Source organism: Chiloscyllium plagiosum, unplaced genomic scaffold (genome assembly GCF_037043375.1).
Source record: "Chiloscyllium plagiosum isolate Xiang-an unplaced genomic scaffold, Cpla_swu_hap1 HiC_scaffold_1, whole genome shotgun sequence".
Taxonomy (NCBI): domain Eukaryota; kingdom Metazoa; phylum Chordata; class Chondrichthyes; order Orectolobiformes; family Hemiscylliidae; genus Chiloscyllium; species Chiloscyllium plagiosum.
The window spans coordinates 179,271,033-179,291,774 of record NW_028270139.1 but is presented as its reverse complement, the minus strand read 5'-3'; the positions used below and the strand labels follow the sequence as shown (position 1 = coordinate 179,291,774).

General features: G+C 48.5%; 1 protein-coding gene across 1 annotated transcript in view; it reads left to right on the top strand.

Moving 5' to 3' along the window:
* LOC148152303 (disintegrin and metalloproteinase domain-containing protein 8-like) overlaps positions 1–20,742 on the top strand; it is a 187,728-nt gene that overhangs the window by 12,525 nt on the left and 154,461 nt on the right. Inside the window, exon 3 of the mRNA XM_087986266.1 lies at positions 8,349–8,425. Coding sequence (XP_087842392.1) covers positions 8,349–8,425 — 77 coding nt within the window. The remainder of the gene's footprint in view (positions 1–8,348; positions 8,426–20,742) is intronic.

Genomic DNA, 20,742 nt, shown 5'->3' with positions numbered 1-20,742 from the left:
AGGGGGATAGGAGCAGACAGTATGGGAAGGTATATAACTGGGGGTGGGGGATAGGAGCAGAGAGTATGGGAAGGTATTTAACTGGGGGAGGGGGATAGGAGCAGAGAGTATGGGAAGGTATTTAACTGGGGGAGGGGGATAGGAGCAGACAGTATGGGAAGGTATTTAATTGGGGGAGAGGGATAGGAGCAGGCAGTATGGGAAGTTATTTAATTGGGGGAGGGGGATAAGAGCAGACAGTATGGGAAGGTATTTAATTGGGGGAGGGGGATAGGAGCAGACAGTGTGGGAAGGTATTTAATTGGGGGAGGGGGATAGGAGCAGACAGTATGGGAAGGTATTTAATTGGGGGAGGGGGATAGGAGCAGACAGTATGGGAAAGTATTTAATTGGGGGAGGGGGATAGGAGCAGACAGTATGGGAAGGTATTTAATTGGGGGAGATGGATAGGAGCTGACAGTATGGGAAGGTATTTAATTGGGGGAGGGGGATAGGAGCAGACAGTATGGGAAGGTATTTAATTGGGGGAGGGGGATAGGAGCAGACTGTATGGGAAGGTATTTAATTGGGGGAGGGGATAGGAGCAGACAGTATGGGAAGGTATTTAATTGGGGGAGGGGGATAGGAGCAGACAGTATGGGAAGGTATTTAATTGGGGGAGGGGGAGAGGAGCAGACAGTATGGGAAGGTATTTAATTGGGGGAGGGGGATGGGAGCAGACAGTATGGGAAGGTATTTAATTGGGGGAGGGGGATAGGAGCAGACAGTATGGGAAGGTATTTAATTGGGAGGGTATAGGAGCAGACAGTATGGGAAGGTATTTAATTGGGGGAGGGGGATGGGAGCAGACAGTATGGGAAGGTATTTAATTGGGGGAGGGGTAGGAGCAGACAGTATGGGAAGGTATTTAATTGGGGGAGGGGGACAGGAGCAAACAGTATGGGAAGGTATTTAATTGGGGGAGGGGGATAGGAGCAGACAGTATGGGAAGGTATTTAATTGGGGGAGGGGGATAGGAGCAGACAGTATGGGAAGGTATTTAATTGGGGGAGGGGGAGAGGAGCAGACAGTATGGGAAGGTATTTAATTGGGGGAGGGGGAGAGGAGCAGACAGTATGGGAAGGTATTTAATTGGGGGAGGGGGATGGGAGCAGACAGTATGGGAAGGTATTTAATTGGGGGAGGGGGATAGGAGCAGACAGTATGCGAAGGTATTTAATTGGGGGAGGGGGATAGGAGCAGACAGTATGGGAAGGTATTTAATTGGGAGGGTATAGGAGCAGACAGTATGGGAAGGTATTTAATTGGGGGAGGGGGATAGGAGCAGACAGTATGGGAAGGTATTTAATTGGGGGAGGGGGACAGGAGCAAACAGTATGGGAAGGTATTTAATTGGGGGAGGGGGATAGGATCAGACAGTATGTGAAGGTATTTGATTGGGGGAGGGGGATAGGAGCAGATAGTGTGGGAAGGTATTTAATTGGGGGAGGGGGATAGGAGCAGACAGTATGGGAAGGTATTTAATTGGGGGAGGGGGATAGGAGCAGACAGTATGGGAAGGTATTTAATTGGGGGAGGGGGATAGGAGCATACAGTATGGAAGGTATTTAATTGGGGGGGATAGGAGCAGACATTATGGGAAGGTATTTAATTATGGGAGGGGGATAGGAGCAGACAGTATGGGAAGGTATTTAATTGGGGGGGATAGGAGCAGACATTATGGGAAGGTATTTAATTATGGGAGGGGGATAGGAGCAGACAGTATGGGAAAGTATTTAATTGGGGGAGGGGGATAGGAGCAGACAGTATGGGAAGGTATTTAATTGGGGGAGGGGGATAGGAGCAGACAGTATGTGAAGGTATTTAATTGGGGGAGTGGGATAGGAGCAGACAGTATGTGAAGGTATTTAATTGGGGGAGTGGGATAGGAGCAGACAGTATGGGAAAGTATTTAATTATGGGAGGGGGATAGGAGCAGACAGTATGGGAAGGTATTTAATTATGGGAGGGGGATAGGAGCAGACAGTATGGGAAGGTATTTAATTATGGGAGGGGGATAGGAGCAGACAGTATGGGAAGGTATTTAATTATGGGAGGGGGATAGGAGCAGACAGTGTGGGAAGGTATTTAATTGGGGGAGGGGGATAGGAGCAGACAGTATGGGAAGGTATTTAATTGGGGGAGGGGGATAGGAGCAGACAGTATTGGAAGGTATTTAATTGGGGAGTGGGATAGGAGCAGACAGTATGGGAAGGTATTTAATTGGGGGAGGGGGATAGGAGCAGACAGTATGGGAAGGTATTTAATTGGGGGGGGGGGCATTGGAGCAGACAGTATGGGAAGGTATTTAATTGGGGGAGGGGAATAGGAGCAGACAGTATGTGAAGGTATTTAATTGGGGAGAGGGATAGGAGCAGACAGTATGGGAAGGTATTTAATTGGGGAGGGGGGTAGGAGCAGACAGTATGGGAAGGTATTTAATTGGGGACGGGGGATAGGAGCAGACAGTATGGGAAGGTATTTAATTGGGGGGGGGGGGATAGGAGCAGACAGTATGGGAAGGTATTTAATTGGGGGGGGGGATAGGAGCCGACAGTATGGGAAGGTATTTAATTGGGGGAGGGGGATAGGAGCAGACAGTATGTGAAGGTATTTAATTGGGGGAGAGGGATAGGAGCAGACAGTATGGGAAGGTATTTAATTGGGGGAGGGGGATAGGAACAGACAGTATGGGAAGGTATTTAATTGGGGGAGGGGGATAGGAGCAGACAGTATGGGAAGGTATTTAATTGGGGGAGGGGGATAGGAGCAGACAGTATGGGAAGGTATTTAATTGGGGGAGGGGGATAGGTGCAGACAGTATGTGAAGGTATTTAATTGGGGAGGGGGATAGGAGTAGACAGTATGGGAAGGTATTTAATTGGGGGAGGGGGATAGGAGCAGACAGTATGGGAAGGTATTTAATTGGGGGAGGGGGATAGGAGCAGACAGTATGGGAAGGTATTTAATTGGGGGAGGGGGATAGGAGCAGACAGTATGGGAAGGTATTTAATTGGGGGGTGGGTAGGAGCAGACAGTATGGGAAGGTATTTAATTGCGGGAGGGGGAAAGGAGCAGACAGTATGGGAAGGTATTTAATTGGGGGAGAGGGATAGGAGCAGACAGTATGGGAAAGTATTTAATTGGGAAAGGGGATAGGAGCAGACAGTATGGGAATGTATTTAATTGGGGGAGGGGGTTAGGAGCAGACAGTATGGGAAAGTATTTAATTGGGAAAGGGGATAGGAGCAGACAGTATGGGAAGGTATTTAATTGGGGGAGGGGGATAGGAGCAGACAGTATGGGAAGGTATTTAATTGGGAAAGGGGATAGGAGCAGACAGTATGGGAAGGTATTTAATTGGGGGAGTGGGATAGGAGCAGACAGTATGTGAAGGTATTTAATTGGGGGAGGGGGATAGGAGCAGACAGTATGGGAAGGTATTTAATTGGGAGAGGGGGATAGGAGCAGACAGCATGGGAAGGTATTTAATTGGGGGGGGGCATAGGAGCAGACAGTATGGGAAGGTATTTAATTGGGGGAGGGGGGTAGGAGCAGACAGTATGGGAAGGTATTTAATTGGGGGAGGGGGATAGGAGCAGACAGCATGGGAAGGTATTTAATTGGGGGAGGGTGATAGGAGCAGACAGTATGGGAAGGTATTTAATTGGGGGAGGGTGATAGGAGCAGACAGTATGGGAAGGTATTTAATTGGGGAAGGGGGGGTAGGAGCAGACAGTATGGGAAGGTATTTAATTGGGGAGGGGGATAGGAGCAGACAGTATGGGAAGGTATTTAATTGGGGAGGGGGATAGGAGCAGACAATATGGGAAGGTATTTAATTGGGGAGGGGGATAGGAGCAGACAGTATGGGAAGGTATTTAAATGGGGAGGGGGATAGGAGCAGACAGTATGGGAAGGTATTTAATTGGGGGGGGGATAGGAGCAGACAGTATGGGAAGGTATTTAATTGAGGGGAGAGGAATAGGAGCAGACAGTGTGGGAAGATATTTAATTGGGGGAGGGGGATAGGAGCAGACAGTGTGGGAAGATATTTAATTGGGGGAGAGGGATAGGAGCAGACAGTATGGGAAGGTATTTAATTGGGGGAGGGGGATAGGAGCAGACAGTATGGGAAGGTATTTAATTGGGGGAGGGGGATAGCAGCAGACAGTATGGGAAGGTATTTAATTGGGGGGGGAGGGATCGGAGCAGACAGTGTGGGAAGGTATTTAATTGGTGGAGGGGATTGGAGCAGACAGTATGGGAAGGTATTTAATTGGGGGAGGGTGATAGGAACAGACAGTATGGGAAGGTATTTAATTGGGGGAGGGGGATACGAGCAGACAGTATGGGAAGGTATTTCATTGGGGGAGGGGGATAGGAGCAGACAGTATGGGACGGTATTTAATTGGGGGAGGGGGGTAGGAGCAGACAGTATGGGACGGTATTTAATTGGGGGAGGGGGGTAGGAGCAGACAGTATGGGAAGGTATTTAATTGGGGGAGGGGGATAGGAGCAGATAGTATGGGAAGGTATTTAATTGGGGGAGGGGGATAGGAGCAGACAGTGTGGGAAGATATTTAATTGGGAGAGATGGTAGGAGCAGACAGTATGGGAAGGTATTTAATTGGGGAGGGGATATGAGCAGACAGTATGGGAAGGTATTTAATTGGGGGGAGGGGGATAGGAGCAGACAATATGGGAAGGTATTAAATTGGGGGAGGGGGATAGGAGCAGACAGTATGGGAAGGTATTTTATTGGGGGGGTATAGGAGCCGACAGTTTGGGAAGGTATTTAATTGGTGAGGGGGATAGGAGCAGACAGTATGGGAAGGTATTTAATTGGTGAGGGGGATAGGAGCAGACAGTGTGGGATGGTATTTAATTGGGGGAGGGGGATAGGAGCAGACAGTATGGGAAGGTATTTAATTGGGGGGGGGGGAATAGGAGCAGACAGTATGGGAAGGTATTTAATTGGGGGAGGGGGATAGGAACAGACAGTATGGGAAGGTATTTAATTGGGGGAGGGGGATAGGAGCAGACAGTATGGGAAGGTATTTAATTGTGGGAGGGGGATAGAAGCAGACAGTATGGGAAGGCATTTAATTGGGGGAGGGGTAGGAGCAGACAGTATGGGAAGGTATTTAATTGGGGGAGGGGGATAGGAGCAGACAGTATGGGAAGGTATTTAATTGGGGGAGGGGGATAGGAGCAGACAGTATGGGAAGGTATTTAATTGGGGGAGGGGGATTGGAGAAGACAGGTTGGGAAGGTATATAATTGGGGGAGGGGGATAGGAGCAGACAGTAGGGGAAGGTATTTAATTGGGGGAGGGGGATAGGAGCAGACAGTATGGGAAAGTATTTAATTGGGGGAGGGGGGTATGAGCAGACAGTATGGGAAGGTATTTAATTGGGGGAGGGGGGTAGGACCAGACAGTATGGGAAGGTATTTAATTGGGGGAGGGGGGTAGGAGCAGACAGTATGGGAAGGTATTTAATTGGGGGAGGGGGGTAGGAGCAGACAGTATGGGAAGGTATTTAATTGGGGGAGGGGGTTCGGAGCAGACAGTATGGGAAGGTATTTAATTGGGGGAGGGGGATAGGAGCAGACAGTATGGGAAGGTATTTAATTGGGGGAGGGGGATAGGAGCAGACAATATGGGAAGGTATTTAATTGGGGGAGAGGGATAGGAGCAGACAGTATGGGAAGGTATTTAATTAGGGGAGGGGGATAGGAGCAGACAGTATGGGAAGGTATTTAATTGGGGGAGGGGAATAGGAGCAGACAGTGTGGGAAGGTATTTAATTGGGGGAGAGGGATAGGAGCAGACAGTATGGGAAGGTATTTAATTGGGGGAGGGGGATAGGAGCAGACAGTATGGGAAGGTATTTAATTGGGGGAGGGGGATAGGAGCAGACAGTATGGGAAGGTATTTAATTGGGGGAGGGGGATAGGAGCAGACAGTATGGGAAGGTATTTAATTGGGGGAGGGGGATAGGAGCAGACAGTATGGGAAGGTATTTAATTGGGGGAGGGGGATAGGAGCAGACAGTATGGGAAAGTATTTAATTGGGGGAGGGGGATAGGAGCAGACAGTATGGGAAGGTATTTAATTGGGGGAGGGGAAATTACACTGGTATTAGACATGAGCTGTGGAGTATAAATTGGGAACAATTGTTCGACAGGAAATGCACAGCAGAAACATGGAGGCTGTTTAAGGAGCCCTTGTTGCGACTGTTGGATAACTTTGTCCCACCGAGATAGGCAAGGAATGGAAAGGTTAAGGAACCTTGGATGACAAGAGCAGAGGAACTTCTCATCAAAAGCAATTATTAGAACTTCGAATCTCGACAGTGTGGAAACAGGCCATTTCACCAAACAATTCTCCACCAACCCTCCGAAAAGTAACCCAGCCAGATCCATTCCTGGATGTAGGTTTGCTCGCTGAGCTGGAAGGTTCATTTTCAGATGTTTCGTCACCCTACTAGGTAACATCTACAGTGGGCCTCAGGCGAAGTAATGCTGAAAATTCCTGCTTTCTATTTACATGTTTGGGTTTCTTTGGGTTGGTGATGTCATTTCCTGTTCCTTTTCTCAGGGGGTGGTAGATGGGGTCTAACTCGATGTGTTTGTTGATAGAGTTCCGGTTGGAATGCCATGCTTCTAGGAATTCTCGTACGTGTCTCTGTTTGGCTTGTCCTCGGATGGATGTGTTGTCCCAGTCGAAGTGGTGTCCTTCCTCATCTGTACGTGAGGATACTAGTGAGAGAGGGTCATGTCATTTTGTGGCTAGTTGGTGATTATGAATCCTGGTGGCTAGTTTTCTATCTGTTTGTCCAATGTAGTGTTTGTTACGGTTCTCGCACGGTATTTTGTAAATGACATTAGTTTTGCCTTTTGCCAAGGGCTCTGAGTAGCCTGGCAGTCATTTCCGAGATGTCTTTAATGTAGGGGAGAGTGACTAGGGTTTCTGGACGTGTTTTGTCTGCTTCAGAAATCAGCGGACTGTGTTCATTGGGTACCCGTCCTTTTTGAATACACAGTATCGGTGATTTTTCTCTGCTCTGCGTAGTTACTCTGTGCCGCAGTGTGTGTTGGCTCATTGGAATAATGTTCTGATGCAGCTTTGTTTGTGGGTGTTGGGATGATTGGTTCTGTAGTTCAGTATTTGGTCGGTGTGTGCTGTTTTCCAGTAGATGCTGGTTTGAAGTTCCCCATTGGCTGTTCGCTCCACTGTGACATCGAGGAATGGCAGTGTGTTGTTGTTTTCCTCCTGTTTAGTGAATTTGATGCCAGTCAGGGTATTATTGATGGTCTTGAAGGTTTCCTCTCATTTGTTTCATTTACTGATGACAAAGGTGTCATCCACGTAGCAGACCCAGAGTTTGGGTTGGCAGAGCAGTTTGTTCAGGGTCTCTGTATTACTGCCTTTGCTGAGAACCCTGATATCAGAGATCCCATGGGTGTTCTGTTGGTTTGTCTGTAGGTTTTGTTGTTGTAGGTGAAGTGTGTGATAAGGCATAGGTCTGCTAGCTTCAAAAGAAACCATCGTAAGTTACTATTTAGGTAATAATTTCAGTGACAAATGCTCAGCTTTCATGAAATCTGATGGGCTGTATAACAGACGGAATAGAATGGTATCTTGTTTGAATTCTGAAGTGAGTAGTCATTGGAATCAGCTTCCGCTGATCTCCTGAGACTTTTCCTAATTTGATATGGACAGGGATTCTTTTCTCAGGACTTTCAACAAGTTGATAACTGAAGTCGGAGAGTAACGCAGCATGGAAACAGGCCCTTCAGCCTGGACAATAACTCGAGAGAGCAAAACCAAACAAACCAGTTTCCAAAACAGCACTGCCTCCACCCAAACACCATACCAAAACCTTTGGTTTCTCTTTCTTTTTTGACATTCTTTGTGGTTGGCTGGCTCTCTGGATTGGCCAATCCAACATCCAATCAGCAGCCAGTCTCTGAGTATACTGACATCTTGAACTGATTTGTCGACAGAATTCTTAACCTGCATTATCTTTCCAGGTCAGTTCCTCACAGTAAGCACCAGTCTTTTGTTCTCTCCTTATTGTATTTTGTTCAGACTCAGTCTGTCGTCCACACAGATTGATTCACAACACCCAGTACCATAGAAGTGCAGAATACTATTTCTTTTCTCGACAAGCTTGGGCAATGGGAATGGGAAGCAAATCTAGGGAGCCAGCAACGTCTATGAACAAATGAGAAACGTTTCTGCCTATATGTATGTCATCTTTACTGTACCAATGCTATGCGTTGTTTTGTTTTCTGTGCAGTGGAGCCAACCAGATAACATCAGCATTTCAGTGGAGTTAGATAGAGTCGAAGTAATTCTGGATCTCAAAAAGAATATGTGAGTAGATCTTGCTTTTTATTAGAAGCAACATGGAACAGTTATACCCACATTTTGAGCCAATATCACTCTGACCTACAAGTGGATGGTAGATGAGCATTTTCTATTGAAATATTAAATGGCGGTGTAGCCTTCTGAAAATGTTCATAGCAGAGAACACTTCACTCTGTATCTAATCTGTGTTGGTGTTATATGCTTTGGAAGTGCTTGAAAAGATACTACAACCTGTACTGTATTCAGGGATATCGACCAAAGGCAGGCATATGGAGCTCGGTCAGAGAGCAGCCATGATCTCATTGAATGACAGAACAGGTTTGAGGGGTTGAATGGCCTCCTCCTGTTCCTATGTTCTTACCCTGTGAGGGTATGACGGGATAATGAATTCCAGAATCAGAGTAAGAACCCTGTGAATGGTAGGTACCTTGCACATTGCTGACATATGTCTGAGTAACAGGAGCGTAGGTGAAGAGGACTGAGGCTGGAGCACCCTCCTCTACCTGCTCCATCTGAGTGGCTCAGTGCTCCATTCCTCACTGAACACTGTCCTCCATGTCAGGTGGTGGTGCAGTGAAGAGAGGCGACATCTTTCATAAAATCATCTTTGGCCTTTTGTTCACAGATTGAGAAACTCCTCTCTCCTCCCTGCCTCAATGGAACAATAGACCCTTCCAGATCCAACAGATCTCACCAAAACTCCAGCAAGAAAACACAATAGTACCTCCACTAACTTACCTAAACAAAATCACCTTACCTGCAAGTTTTCTTGGGACTTGGATGTCACTGGCTGGGTAAAACCAATGACTGCAGATGCTGGAAACCAGATTCTGGATTAGTGGTGCTGGAAGAGCACAGCAGCTCAGGCAGCATCCAACTGGCTGGGCCCAGTATTTAATACCCATCCCTAGTTGCCTCTTCAGAAGGTGGGTGCGAGCTGCTTCTTGAGCTGCTGCAGTCCATGTGCTGTAGGTATTCCCACAATGTCCTCAGGGATGGAATTCCAGGATTTTGACCCAGTGACAGTGAAGGAAAATCCAAGTCAGGATGGTGAGTGGCTTGGACAGGAACTTCCAGGAGCTGGTGTTCCATTGTATCTGTTGCCCTTGTCCTTTTGGATAGAGGAGGTCATGGGTTTGGAAGGTGCAGTCTGAGGATCTTGGTGGTCCTTTTGATAATTACACAAATCACTGGGAACTGCTGCTGGAAGTGATTCACTGGACAAACATGTTCCTAATCACCAGAATCTACATCACATCAGCCTTAGCAACTGTTTGATATGACAATCTGCTCAGTCTGCGTTGTTAGAATCATCGAATCATATTGTACGGAACAGGCCCTTAGACCACCAAGTCTGTAACACTAGAACTACACTGAATCTACACTGATCCCAATTCCCTTCATCTTGAATGTTATGACACTTCAAGTGCTCATCCAAGTGCTTTATAAATGTTGTGACATTTTTTGTTTCAACAACTTTCCCAGGCAGAACATTCCAGACCCCCACCCCACTCTGGGGAGGATGGTGGAAGCAGGGGAGGGTGGCGGGGGCAGGGGAGGGTGGTGGGGGAAGGGGAAATGAGGAAGCTGTTGAAGTCCACATTGATGCCCTGGGGTTGAAGTGTTCCGAGGTGGAAGATGAGGTGTTCTTCCTCCAGGCGTCTGGTGGTGAGGGAGCGGTGGTGAAGGAGGCCCAGGACCTCCATGTCCTTGGCAGAGTGGGAGGGGGAGTTGAAATGTTGGGCCACGGGCGGTGTGGTTGATTGGTGCGGGTGTCCCAGAGATGTTCCCTGAAACGTTCCGTAAGTCCTGTCTCCTTGATGTAGAGGAGACCACATCGACAGCAAAGGACACAGTAGATGAGATGTTTGGATATGCAGGAAAATCTCTGTCATATATGAAAGGATCCTTTGGGCCCTCAGATAGAGGTGAGGGGAGAGATGTGGGAGCAGGTTTTACACCTCTTGCAGTGGCAAGAGAAGGTGCCGGGAGTGGAGGGTGGGTTGGCGGGGGGTGTGCAAGGGAGTCACAGATGGAATGGTCTCTGCAGAGTGCAGATAAAGGTGGGGAAGGAAATATACCCCTGGTGGTGGAGTCTATTTGTACGTGGTGGAAATAGCAGAGGATGATGCGTTCTCTCCCGAAGTTGGTGGGGTGGAAGGTGAGGACAGGGGGAGTTGTATCCATGTTGCGATTGGAGGGGTGGGGTTCAAGGGCGCGGGTGCAGGAAGTGAAGGAGATGCGCTGGAGGGCATTATTGAACACGTGGGAGGGGAAATTGTGGTCTTTGAAATAGGAGGCTATCTGGGATGTTCTGGAATGGAATTGGTCATTCTGGGAGCAGATGCAGCGGAGGTGGAGGAATTTGGAATAAGGGATAGTGTTTTTACAGGAGGCAGGGTGGGAGGAGGTGTAGTCCAGGTAACTGTGGGAGTCAGTGGATTTGAAATACATGTCTGTGTTGAGTCGATGCCGAAGATAGAGACGGAGAGATCCAGGAAGGGGAGGGGGGTGTCTGAGATGGTCCAAGTGGTGGGCATCACGGAGACATGGCTGCAAGGGGGTCAGGATGAGAGCTGCACATTCAAGGACATCCATCCGATCAAACAGAGAGGCAGGTGGGCAGAGGGGTGGGGTTGCTTTATTCGTAAGAAATGAAATTAAATCAATAGTAAGAAATAAGGTGGAGTCAGATGGTGTAGAATCTGGGGTGGGATGAGGTTTTTATGCTGCAAAGGTATGAGGACCATAGTTGGAGTTATGTACAGGCTGCCAAACAGTACTGAGGAGCTGGGGCGCAAGGTACCCCTGGAGATAGCAAAGATGTGGAGGAAAGGCAAAGTTACAGTGATCATGGGGGGTTTCAGTATCCAGGTGAACTGGGAAAATCAGGTTGGCAGTGGATCGCAAGGAAAGGAATTTGTGGAATGTCTAGGAGATGGCTTTTTGGAGCAGCTTGTGGTGGAGCCCATGAGGGACCAGGCAATACTGGGTTTGGTGTTGTGCAGTGAGGCAGATTGATAAGGGAGCTGAGGGTGAAGGAACCCTTCGGAGGCAGTGACCTTTATCTGATTGAATTTACTCTGCAATTTGAGAGGGAGAAGGTAGAATCCGAGGTAACAGTGTTACAGCCGAATAAAGGAAACAACAGAGGCATGAGGGAGGAGCTGGCGAGAAATGACTGGGACAGGGGTGTGAGTCAAGAGTGTGTTGCTGGAAAAGCACAGCAGGTCAGGCAGCATCCGAGGAGCAGGAAAATCGATGTTTCGGGCAAAAGCCCTTCATCAGGAATCAAGACGAGCCAAGCAAGAAAGACAATGGAACAGCAATGGCAGGAATTTCTGGGAATAATTCAGAAGACAGAGCATCCCGAGGATAAAGAAGCATGGTACAGGGAGGATGAGGCAACCGTGGCTGACTCAGGAAGGCAGGGAGAGCTGAAAAACAGAAGAGAAAGTATATAATGTGGCAAAGAGCAGTGGGAAACCAGAGGATTGGGAAGCTGACAAAGACCAACAGAGGGCAACAAGAAAAGAAATAAGGAGGGAGAAAGAAAAAAGAACAAAGAAAATTTACAGCCCAGGAACAGGCCCTTCGGCCCTCTCAGTCTGAGCCAATCCAAATCCACTGTCTAAACCTGTCGCCCAATTCCTAAACATCTGTATCCCTCTGTTCCCCACCTACTCATGTACCTGTCCAGACGCATCTTAAATGAATCTACCATGCCTGCCCCTACCACCTCTGCTGGCAACACGTTCCAGACACCCACCACCTTCTGTGTGAGGTACTTGCCGCGTGTATCCCCCTTAAACTTTCCACCTCTCACCCTGAAATCGTGACCTCTCGATATTGAATCCTTCACCCTGGGAAAAAGCTTGTCTCTACCCACCCTGTCTATACCCTTCATGACTTTGTAAACCTCAATCAGGCCCCCCCCCTCAATCTCCTTTTCTCGAATGAAAATAAACCTAACCTACTCAACCTCTCTTCACAGCTCGCACCTTCCACACCAGGCAACATCCTCGTAAACTTTCTCTGCACCCTCTCCGAAGCGTCCACATCCTTTTGGTAATGTGGCGACCAGAACTGTACACCTTATTCTAAATCTGGCTGAACCCATGTCTTGTACAATGTTAACATGACTTGCCAGCTCTTATACTCGATACCCCTGTCCAATGAAGGCAAACATACCATATGCCTTCTTGACCACTCTATCCACCTGTGCAGCAACCTTCAGGGTACAATGGACCTGCACTCCCAGATCTCTCTGCCCATCAACTTTTCCCAAGGCTCTTCCGTTCACTGTATAATTCGCTCTAGAATTAGACCTTCCAAAATATATCACCTCACATTTGCCTGGATTGAACACCATCTGCCATTTCTCTGCCCAACTCTCCAGTCTATCTATATCCTCCTGTATTCTCTGACAGTCCCTTATGCTTTCTGCTTCTCCACCAATCTTTGTGTCATCTGCAAACTTGCTGATCATACCAACAGTGCTCTCTTCCAGATCATTTATGTATATCACAAACAACAGTGGCCCCAGCACTGACCCCTGTGGAACACCACTGGTCACCTTTCTCCATTTCGAGAAACTCCCTTCAACTACTACTCTCTGTCTCCTGTTGCTCAACCAGTTCTTTATCCACCTCGCTAGAACACCCTGCACACCATGTGACTTCACTTTCTCCATTAGTCTACCATGGGGAACCTTATCAAACACCTTACTAAAGTCCATGTATATGACATCAACAGCCCTTCCTTCATCTATCAACTTGGTCACTTCCTTGAAGAACTCTATTAAGTTGGTAAGGCAAGATCTCCCCCGCAAAAAACCATGTTGCCTATCGCTGATAAGCCCATTCTTTTCTAAATATAAATAGATCCTATCCCTCAGTACCCTCTCCAGCAACTTTCCCACCACCGACGTCAGGCTCAGAAGATTAAATATGAGGGTAAGCTAGCCAGTAATGTAAAGGAAGACTGTAAGAGTTTCTTTAGATGTATAAAGGGCAAAAGAGAGGCAAAAGTGGACACTGGACCGCTGGAGAGATAGTCGTGGGGAGCAAGGAAATGGCTGAGGAACTGAATAGTTACTTTGCATCAGTCTTCATGGTGGAAGACGCGAGCAATATCCCAAATACAGGGGGCAGAGCTGAGAATGGTGGCCATCGCCAAAGAGAAGGTGCTAGAAAAGCTGAAAGGTCTGAAAGTGGATAAATCACCTGGACAGATGGACTACACCCCAGAGTTCGATGGGAGATAACTGAAGAGATAGTGAACGTGCTGGTGGTGATCATTCAGGAATTCCTGGAGTCAGGGAAGGCTGGAAAAACACTAACATGACACCTCTGTTTAAAAAGGGAGTAAGGCAAAAGATGGAAAATTACTGACCATTCAGCTTAACCTCAGTCATGGGTAAGATTCTGGAATCCATTGTGAAGGATGAGATTTCTGAATACTTGGAAATGTATGGCAAAATAGGGCAGAGTTAGCATGGTTTTATCAAGGGGAGGTCACGCCTGACAGATCTGCTCACATTCTTTGAGGAAGTAATGAACAGGTTAGACCAAGGACAGCCAATGAATGTCATCTACTGGGACTTCAAGAAGGCCTTTGACAAGGTGCCACACAAGAGGCTGCTGAATAAGATAAGGGCCCATGGTGTCAGAAGCAAGGTACTAGCATGGATAGAAGCCTGGCTGTCTGTCAGGAAGCAGAGGGTGGGGATAAAAGGGACTTTCTCAGGATGGCAGCCTGTGACGTGGTGTTCTGCAAGGCTCAGTGTTGGCACCATAACCTTTCACTTTATACATTAATGATCTAGATGAAAGAACTGAGGGCATTCTGACTATGTTTGCAGGTGATACAAAGGTAGGTGGAGGGACAAGTAGTATTGAGGAGGTGGGGAGGCTGCAGAAGGATTTGGACAGGTTAGGAGAGTGGGCAAGAAAATGGCAGCCGAGTACAATGTGGGAAAGTGTGGGGTCATGCACTTTGGTAGGAAGAACAGAGGCATGGAGTATTTTCAAAATGGGGAGAAAATTCAGAAATCTGAGGAGCACAGTGACTCGGGAGTTCTAGTCCAGGATTCTCTCAATGTTACCTTGCAGATTGAGTCAGTAATTGGAAAGGCAAATACAGTGATGGCATTTATTTTGAGAGGACTTGAATATAAAAGCAGGGATAGCCCTTCCTGAAGAAGGGCTTATGCCCGAAATGTCGATTCTCCTGTTCCCTGGATGCTGCCTGACTTGCTATGCTTTTCCAGCAACACATTTTCAGCTCTGATCTCCAGCATCTGCAGACCTCACTTTCTCCTATAAAAGCAGGGATGTACTTCTGAGGCTGTATAAGGCTCTGGTCAGACCATATTTGGAATGTTGTGTGCAGTTTTGGGCCCCATATCTCAGGAAGAACGTACTGACCCTGGAGTGTGTTCAGAGGAGGTTCATGAGAACGGCCTCGGGAATGAAAAGCTGAACATATGAGGAACGTTTGAGGACTCTGGGGTCGATACTCGATGGATTGGAGAAGGATGAGGGGGATCTAATTGAAACATACAGAATACTGAATGGCCTGGACAGAGTAGATGTTGGGCAAATGTTTCCATTAGTTGGAGAGACTTGGACCTGAGGGCACAGCTTTAGAGTAAAAGGGAAGACCTTTTAGAATGGAGATAAGGGGAAACTTCTTTAGCCAGAGAGTGGAGAATCGATGGAATTCACTGCCACAGAAGGCTGTGGAGGCCACGTCAATGCGTATATTTAAGATGGAGATAGACGGGTTCTTTAGGATCAAGGGGATCAAGAGTTACAGGGAAAAAGCTGGAGAATGGGGTTGAGAAACTTATCAGCCATGATTGAAGGCAGAGCAAACCTGCTGGGCTGAATGGCTAAATTTCTGCTCCTAAAGCTTATGGTCTTATGTTCTTTCACTTTAAAATTCTGTCTCCTCGTTCTTGACCAATCAGTGAAAAGGAACAGTTGGTTTCTAATCATTCTGTCCATGCCCCTCATAATCTTATACACCTCTATCAGGGGTATAAGGTCACCCCTCAGCCTTCTCTGTTCCAAAGAGGACAACCCAAGCTTATCCAGCCTCCCTTCATCGCTGAAATGTTCCATCCCAGACAATATCCTGGTGAATCTCCCTCTGTACCCGCTCCAGTACAATCCCATCCGCCCTACCGCGTGGGGACCAGAACTGCCCACAGTCCTCCAGCTGTGGCCTCACCAACATCACTGCCCTGCTCTGATCATCCATCTCTCACTGAGAACAGTAAGTGTCCCATACCCCTTCTGAATGACCCGATTAACCCAGTCCTGCCACCTTCAGGCATCTGTGGTCAATCTCCCCATGGTCACTCTGCCCTCTGAGCTTCCTCGGGTCCTGCCATTCAGCGATGACTCCCTTGTCTTGTTCCTTCTCCCAAAGAGCACCACCTCACAGTTATCAGGATTACATTCCACCTGCCATTGGTCTGTCCATCTGACCAACATGTTTCTCAGATTCAGTAACCTAACCTATTGGGCAGCACAGTGGTTCACAGCACCAGGGACCCAGGTTCGATTCCAGCCTCGGGTGACTGACTGTGTGGAGTTTGCACGTTCTCCCCGTGTCTGCGTGGGTTTCCTCCAGGTGCTCCGGTTTCCTCCCACAGTCCAAAGATGTGCAGGTTAGGGTGGATTGGCCATGCATGTGTAGATTAGGCGCATTAGCCAGGAGTAAATGCAGAGCAATAGGGGAGGGGAATGGGTCTGGGTGGGTTCAGAGGGTCAGCGTGGACTTGGGCCGAATGGCCTGTTTCCACACTGTAGGAGTTCTATGATTCTATGAACACCTTCCTCCTCGCTGTGAACCACCCAATGTTTATTCCTTCCATAAACCTATCACCCCACCTCTTCCCATTCTCATCTCCATCGTTTATGAATATCCAAAACAATAAGGGACTCTGCACTGATCCCTGTGGTACACCACTCCACACAGGGCTCCAGTCATACAAACAGCCTTCTGCCCCCACACTCAACCTCCAGTCCCTGAGGAGAAAGTGAGGTCTGCAGAGGAGGGAGGTGTTCATAGAACTCCTACAGTGTGGAAACAGGCCATTCGGCCCAAGTTCACGCTGACCCTCTGAACCCACCCAGACCCATTCCCCTACCCTATTCCCCTACCCTATTCCTGAAGAAGGGCTTATGCCCGAAACGCCGATTCTCCTTTTCCCTGGATGCTGCCTGACCTGCTGCGCTTTTCCAGTAACACATTTTCAGCTCCAGTCCCTGAGACAATTCTGGATCCATCTTTACCAAGTTGAGGTGGCTCTGTGGTTAACACTGCTCCCTCACAGCCCCAGCAACCCAGATTTAATTCTAGTCTTGGATGACTCGCCGTGTGGAGTTGTGTTTGTTTGTTCTCCCGGCATCTGTGCAGTTCCTCTCTGGGTGTTCTGGTTTCCTCCCACAGTCTAAAAGATGTGTAGGTTAGGTGGATTGGCCATGGGAATTGTAAGGATAGAGTAAGGGGGAGAGGGGGATGAGTCTGGGTGGGATGGTCTTCGGAGGGTCAGTGTGGACTTGAGGGGCTGAATGGCCTGCTTCTATGCAGAAGGGATTCTCTGATTCTAAGTTACCCTGGATCCCATGAGTTTTTATCTTGATCAGTTTCCCGTGTGGGAAGGCCCTCATGCCTTGCCAGTCTTTGAGTCCTCCCTTGTCTTGTTCCTTCTTCCAAAGTACATCACCTCATATTGATCAGGATTACATTTTATCTGCCGTTGGTCTGTCCATTTGACTAACCTGTTTGTCAAAGGCTTTGCTGACTCCAATAAACTACATTAATGGCCTTTCCCTCATCTACACTCTCTGGGAGCAGCATAGTGGTTAGCACTGCTGCCTCACAGCGTCAGGAACTTGGGTTCAATTCCCATCTCAGGTGACTTGTCTGTGTGGAGTTTGCACGTTCTCCCCATGTCTGCGTGAGTTTCCTCACAGTCCAAAGATGTGCTGGTCAGGTGAATTGGCCATGGTAAAATTGCCTACAGTGTTCAGGGATGTGTGGGTAAGTGCATTAGTCGAGGGTAAATGTAGAGTAGGAGGGAAATGGGTTTGGGTGGGTTACTCTTTGGAGGGTCAGTGTGGACTTGCTGGGCTGAAGGGCCTGTTTCTACACTGTAGGGAATCTATATCAAAACTGAAAAATTATGAAAGGAAAGAAAAATCTGACCATCCTGCAATGGCCTGATTAAGTGAAAAATAAGGCCTTGACTTTGCTGTTCAATCCCTCCCGTAATAATGGGTAGCATCCTATCAGCCTTTGGATTCTGTGCTGCAGGTGCACACTAACCTTTTGTGACTCGTGTACCAGAACATGGAAATTTCGATGTCGCTCAGAATTCTGCCATTGGTCTCTATTTCGGTAATTCTCAATTCTATTTTGTTCTCCCGACTAAAATAGATTGCACATTTTCCCACATTATATTCCATCTCCTAGATTTTGACCCACAGCATCAATCTGTTTCAGTCCATCTGCAATGTCTTCCTGTTGTTTCACAGTATTCTCTCTGACTGATCTTGGTGTTGGATGTGAATATTGCAATCATGCCTCTCGCTCCCTCGTTTAACTTATTGGGGTAAATTGTAAAAAAAGTCGAGTCTGTAGAAAACCCCTCTGCAGAACTCAGTTTCTCGTATTCTGCCAATCAGAAAAAAGACCCAGTTTTGCAAACACTCAGTTTTCAGCCAGCCAGCCAGACAGACAGACAGACAGCCAGCCAGACAGACAGACAGACAGCCAAGCTTCTATCCATGTGACGGTATGACCTCTGACACGATCAGCTTTCTGAAATAAGAACATATTTAGGAGTAGGCCATTCAGCTCCTAGGAGCCTGCACTATCATTTAATATCGTCATGGCTGATTTCATCTTGGCCTCAAATGGTTTTAAACACTTCTCAATCCTCTGGCTTCCCACTCACCTTCAGCACATTGTATAATTTATCTTTTCCTCTGATGCTATGCCTGACCTCCCTTGTCAGCCATTATTTCCTCATTCTCCCTCAGTAAGATCCTGCTTCCTTGGGTTGAATTTCTGCTTTGCCACCCGGATTACCCCCAGAAACTCCTGCCATTGTTGTCCCACCCTCTTCCCTGCCAGGCTCCCCTTCCAATCAACTCTGGCCAGCTCCGCCCTCATGTCTTTGTAATTCCTTTTACTCAACCGGAATATCATGATGGTAAAAACAATGACTGCAGATGCTGGAAACCAGATTCTGGATCAGTGGAGCTGGAAGAGCACAGCAATTCAGGCAGCATCCGAGGACAGGCAAAATCGACGTTTCGGGCAAAATCCCTTCATCAGGAATAAAGGCAGAGAGCCTGAAGCGTGGAGAGATAAGCGAGAGGAGGGTGGGGGTGGGGAGAGAGTAGCATAGAGTACAATGGGTGAGTGGGGGAGGAGATGAAGGTGATAGGTCAGGGATGAGAGGGTGGAGTGGATAGGTGGAAAAGGAGCTAGGCAGGTCGGACAAGTCCGGACAAGTCAAGGGGACTGGAAGTTTGAAACTAGGATGAGGTGGGGGAAGGGGAAATGAGGAAGCTGTTGAAGTCCACATTGATGCCCTGGGGTTGAAGTGTTCCGAGGGGGAAGATGAGGCGTTCTTCTTCCATGCGTCTGGTGGTGAGGGAGCGGCGGTGAAGGAGGCCCAGGACCTCCATATCCTCGGCAGAGTGGGAGGGAGGGTTGAAATGTTAGGCCACGGGGCGGTGTGGTTGGTTGGTGCGGGTGTCTTGGAGATGTTCCCTAAAGCGCTCTGCTAGGAGGCGCCCAGTCTCCCCAATGTAGAGGAGACCGCATCGGGAGCAACGGATACAATAAATGATATTAGTGGATGTGCAGGTAAAACTTTGATGGATGTGGAAGGCTCCTTTAGGGCCTTGGGTAGAGGTGAGGGAGGAGGTGTGGGCACAGGTTTTACAGTTCCTGCGGTGGCAGGGGAAAGTGCCAGGAGGGGAGGGTGGGTCGTAGGGGGGTGTGGACCTGACCAGGTAGTCACGGAGGGAACGGTCTTTGCGGAAGGCGGAAAGGGGTGGGGAGGGAAATATATCCCTGGTGGTGGGGTCTGTTTGGAGGTGGCGGAAATATCGGTGGATGATTTGGTTTATGCAAAGGTTGGTAGGGTGGAAGGTGAGCACCAGGGGCGTTCTGTCCTTGTTCCGGTTGGAGGGGTGGAGTCTGAGGGCGGAGGTGCGGGATGTGGACGAGATGCGTTGGAGGGCATCTTTAACCACGTGGGAAGGGAAATTGCGGTCTCTAAAGAAGGAGGCCATCTGGTGTGTTCTATGGTGGAACCGCTCCTCCTGGGAGCAGATACGGCGGAGGCGGAGGAATTGGGAATACGGGATGGCATTTTTGCAGGAGGTAGGGTGGGAAGAGGTGTAATCCAGGTAGCTGTGGGAATCGGTGGGTTTGTAGAAAATGTCAGTGTCAAGTCGGTCGTCACTGATGGAGATGGAGAGGTCCAGGAAGGGGAGGGAGGTGTCAGAGATGGTCCAGGTAAATTTAAGGTCAGGGTGGAATGTGTTGGTGAAGGTGATGAATTGCTCAACCTCCTCGCGGGAGCACGAGGTGGCGCCAATGCAGTCATCAATGTAGCGGAGGAAGAGGTGGGGAGTGGTGCCGGTGTAATTACGGAAGATAGACTGTTCTACGTAGCCAACAAAGAGACAGGCATAGCTGGGGCCCATACGCGTGTCTATGGCTACCCCTTTGGTCTGGAGGAAGTGGGAGGATTCAAAGGAGAAATTGTTAAGGGTGAGGACCAGTTCGGCCAAACGAATGAGAGTGTCGGTGGAGGGGTACTGTTGGGGAACGTCTGGAGAGGAAAAAACGGAGGGCTTGGAGGCGGATGGAGGTGTAGAGGGATTGGATATCCATGGTGAAGATGAGGCATTGGGGGCTGGGGAAACGGAAATCTTGGAGGAGGTGGAGGGCGTGGGTGGTGTCTCGAACGTATGTGGGGAGTTCCTGGACGAGGGGGGATAGGACAGTGTCGAGGTAGGTAGAGATGAGTTCAGTGGGGCAGGAGCATGCTGAGACAATGGGTCGGCCAGGGTGGTCAGGCTTATGGATCTGGGGAAGGATGGAGAACCGGGCAGTGCGGGGTTCCCGGAATATGAGGTTGGAAGCTGTGGGTGGGAGATCTCCTGAGGTGATGAGGTTCTGTATGGTCTGGGAGATGATGGTTTGGTGATGGGGGGTGGGGTCATGGTCAAGGGGGCAGTAGGAAGAGGTGTCCTCGAGTTGGCGTCTGGCTTCAGCGACTTGAC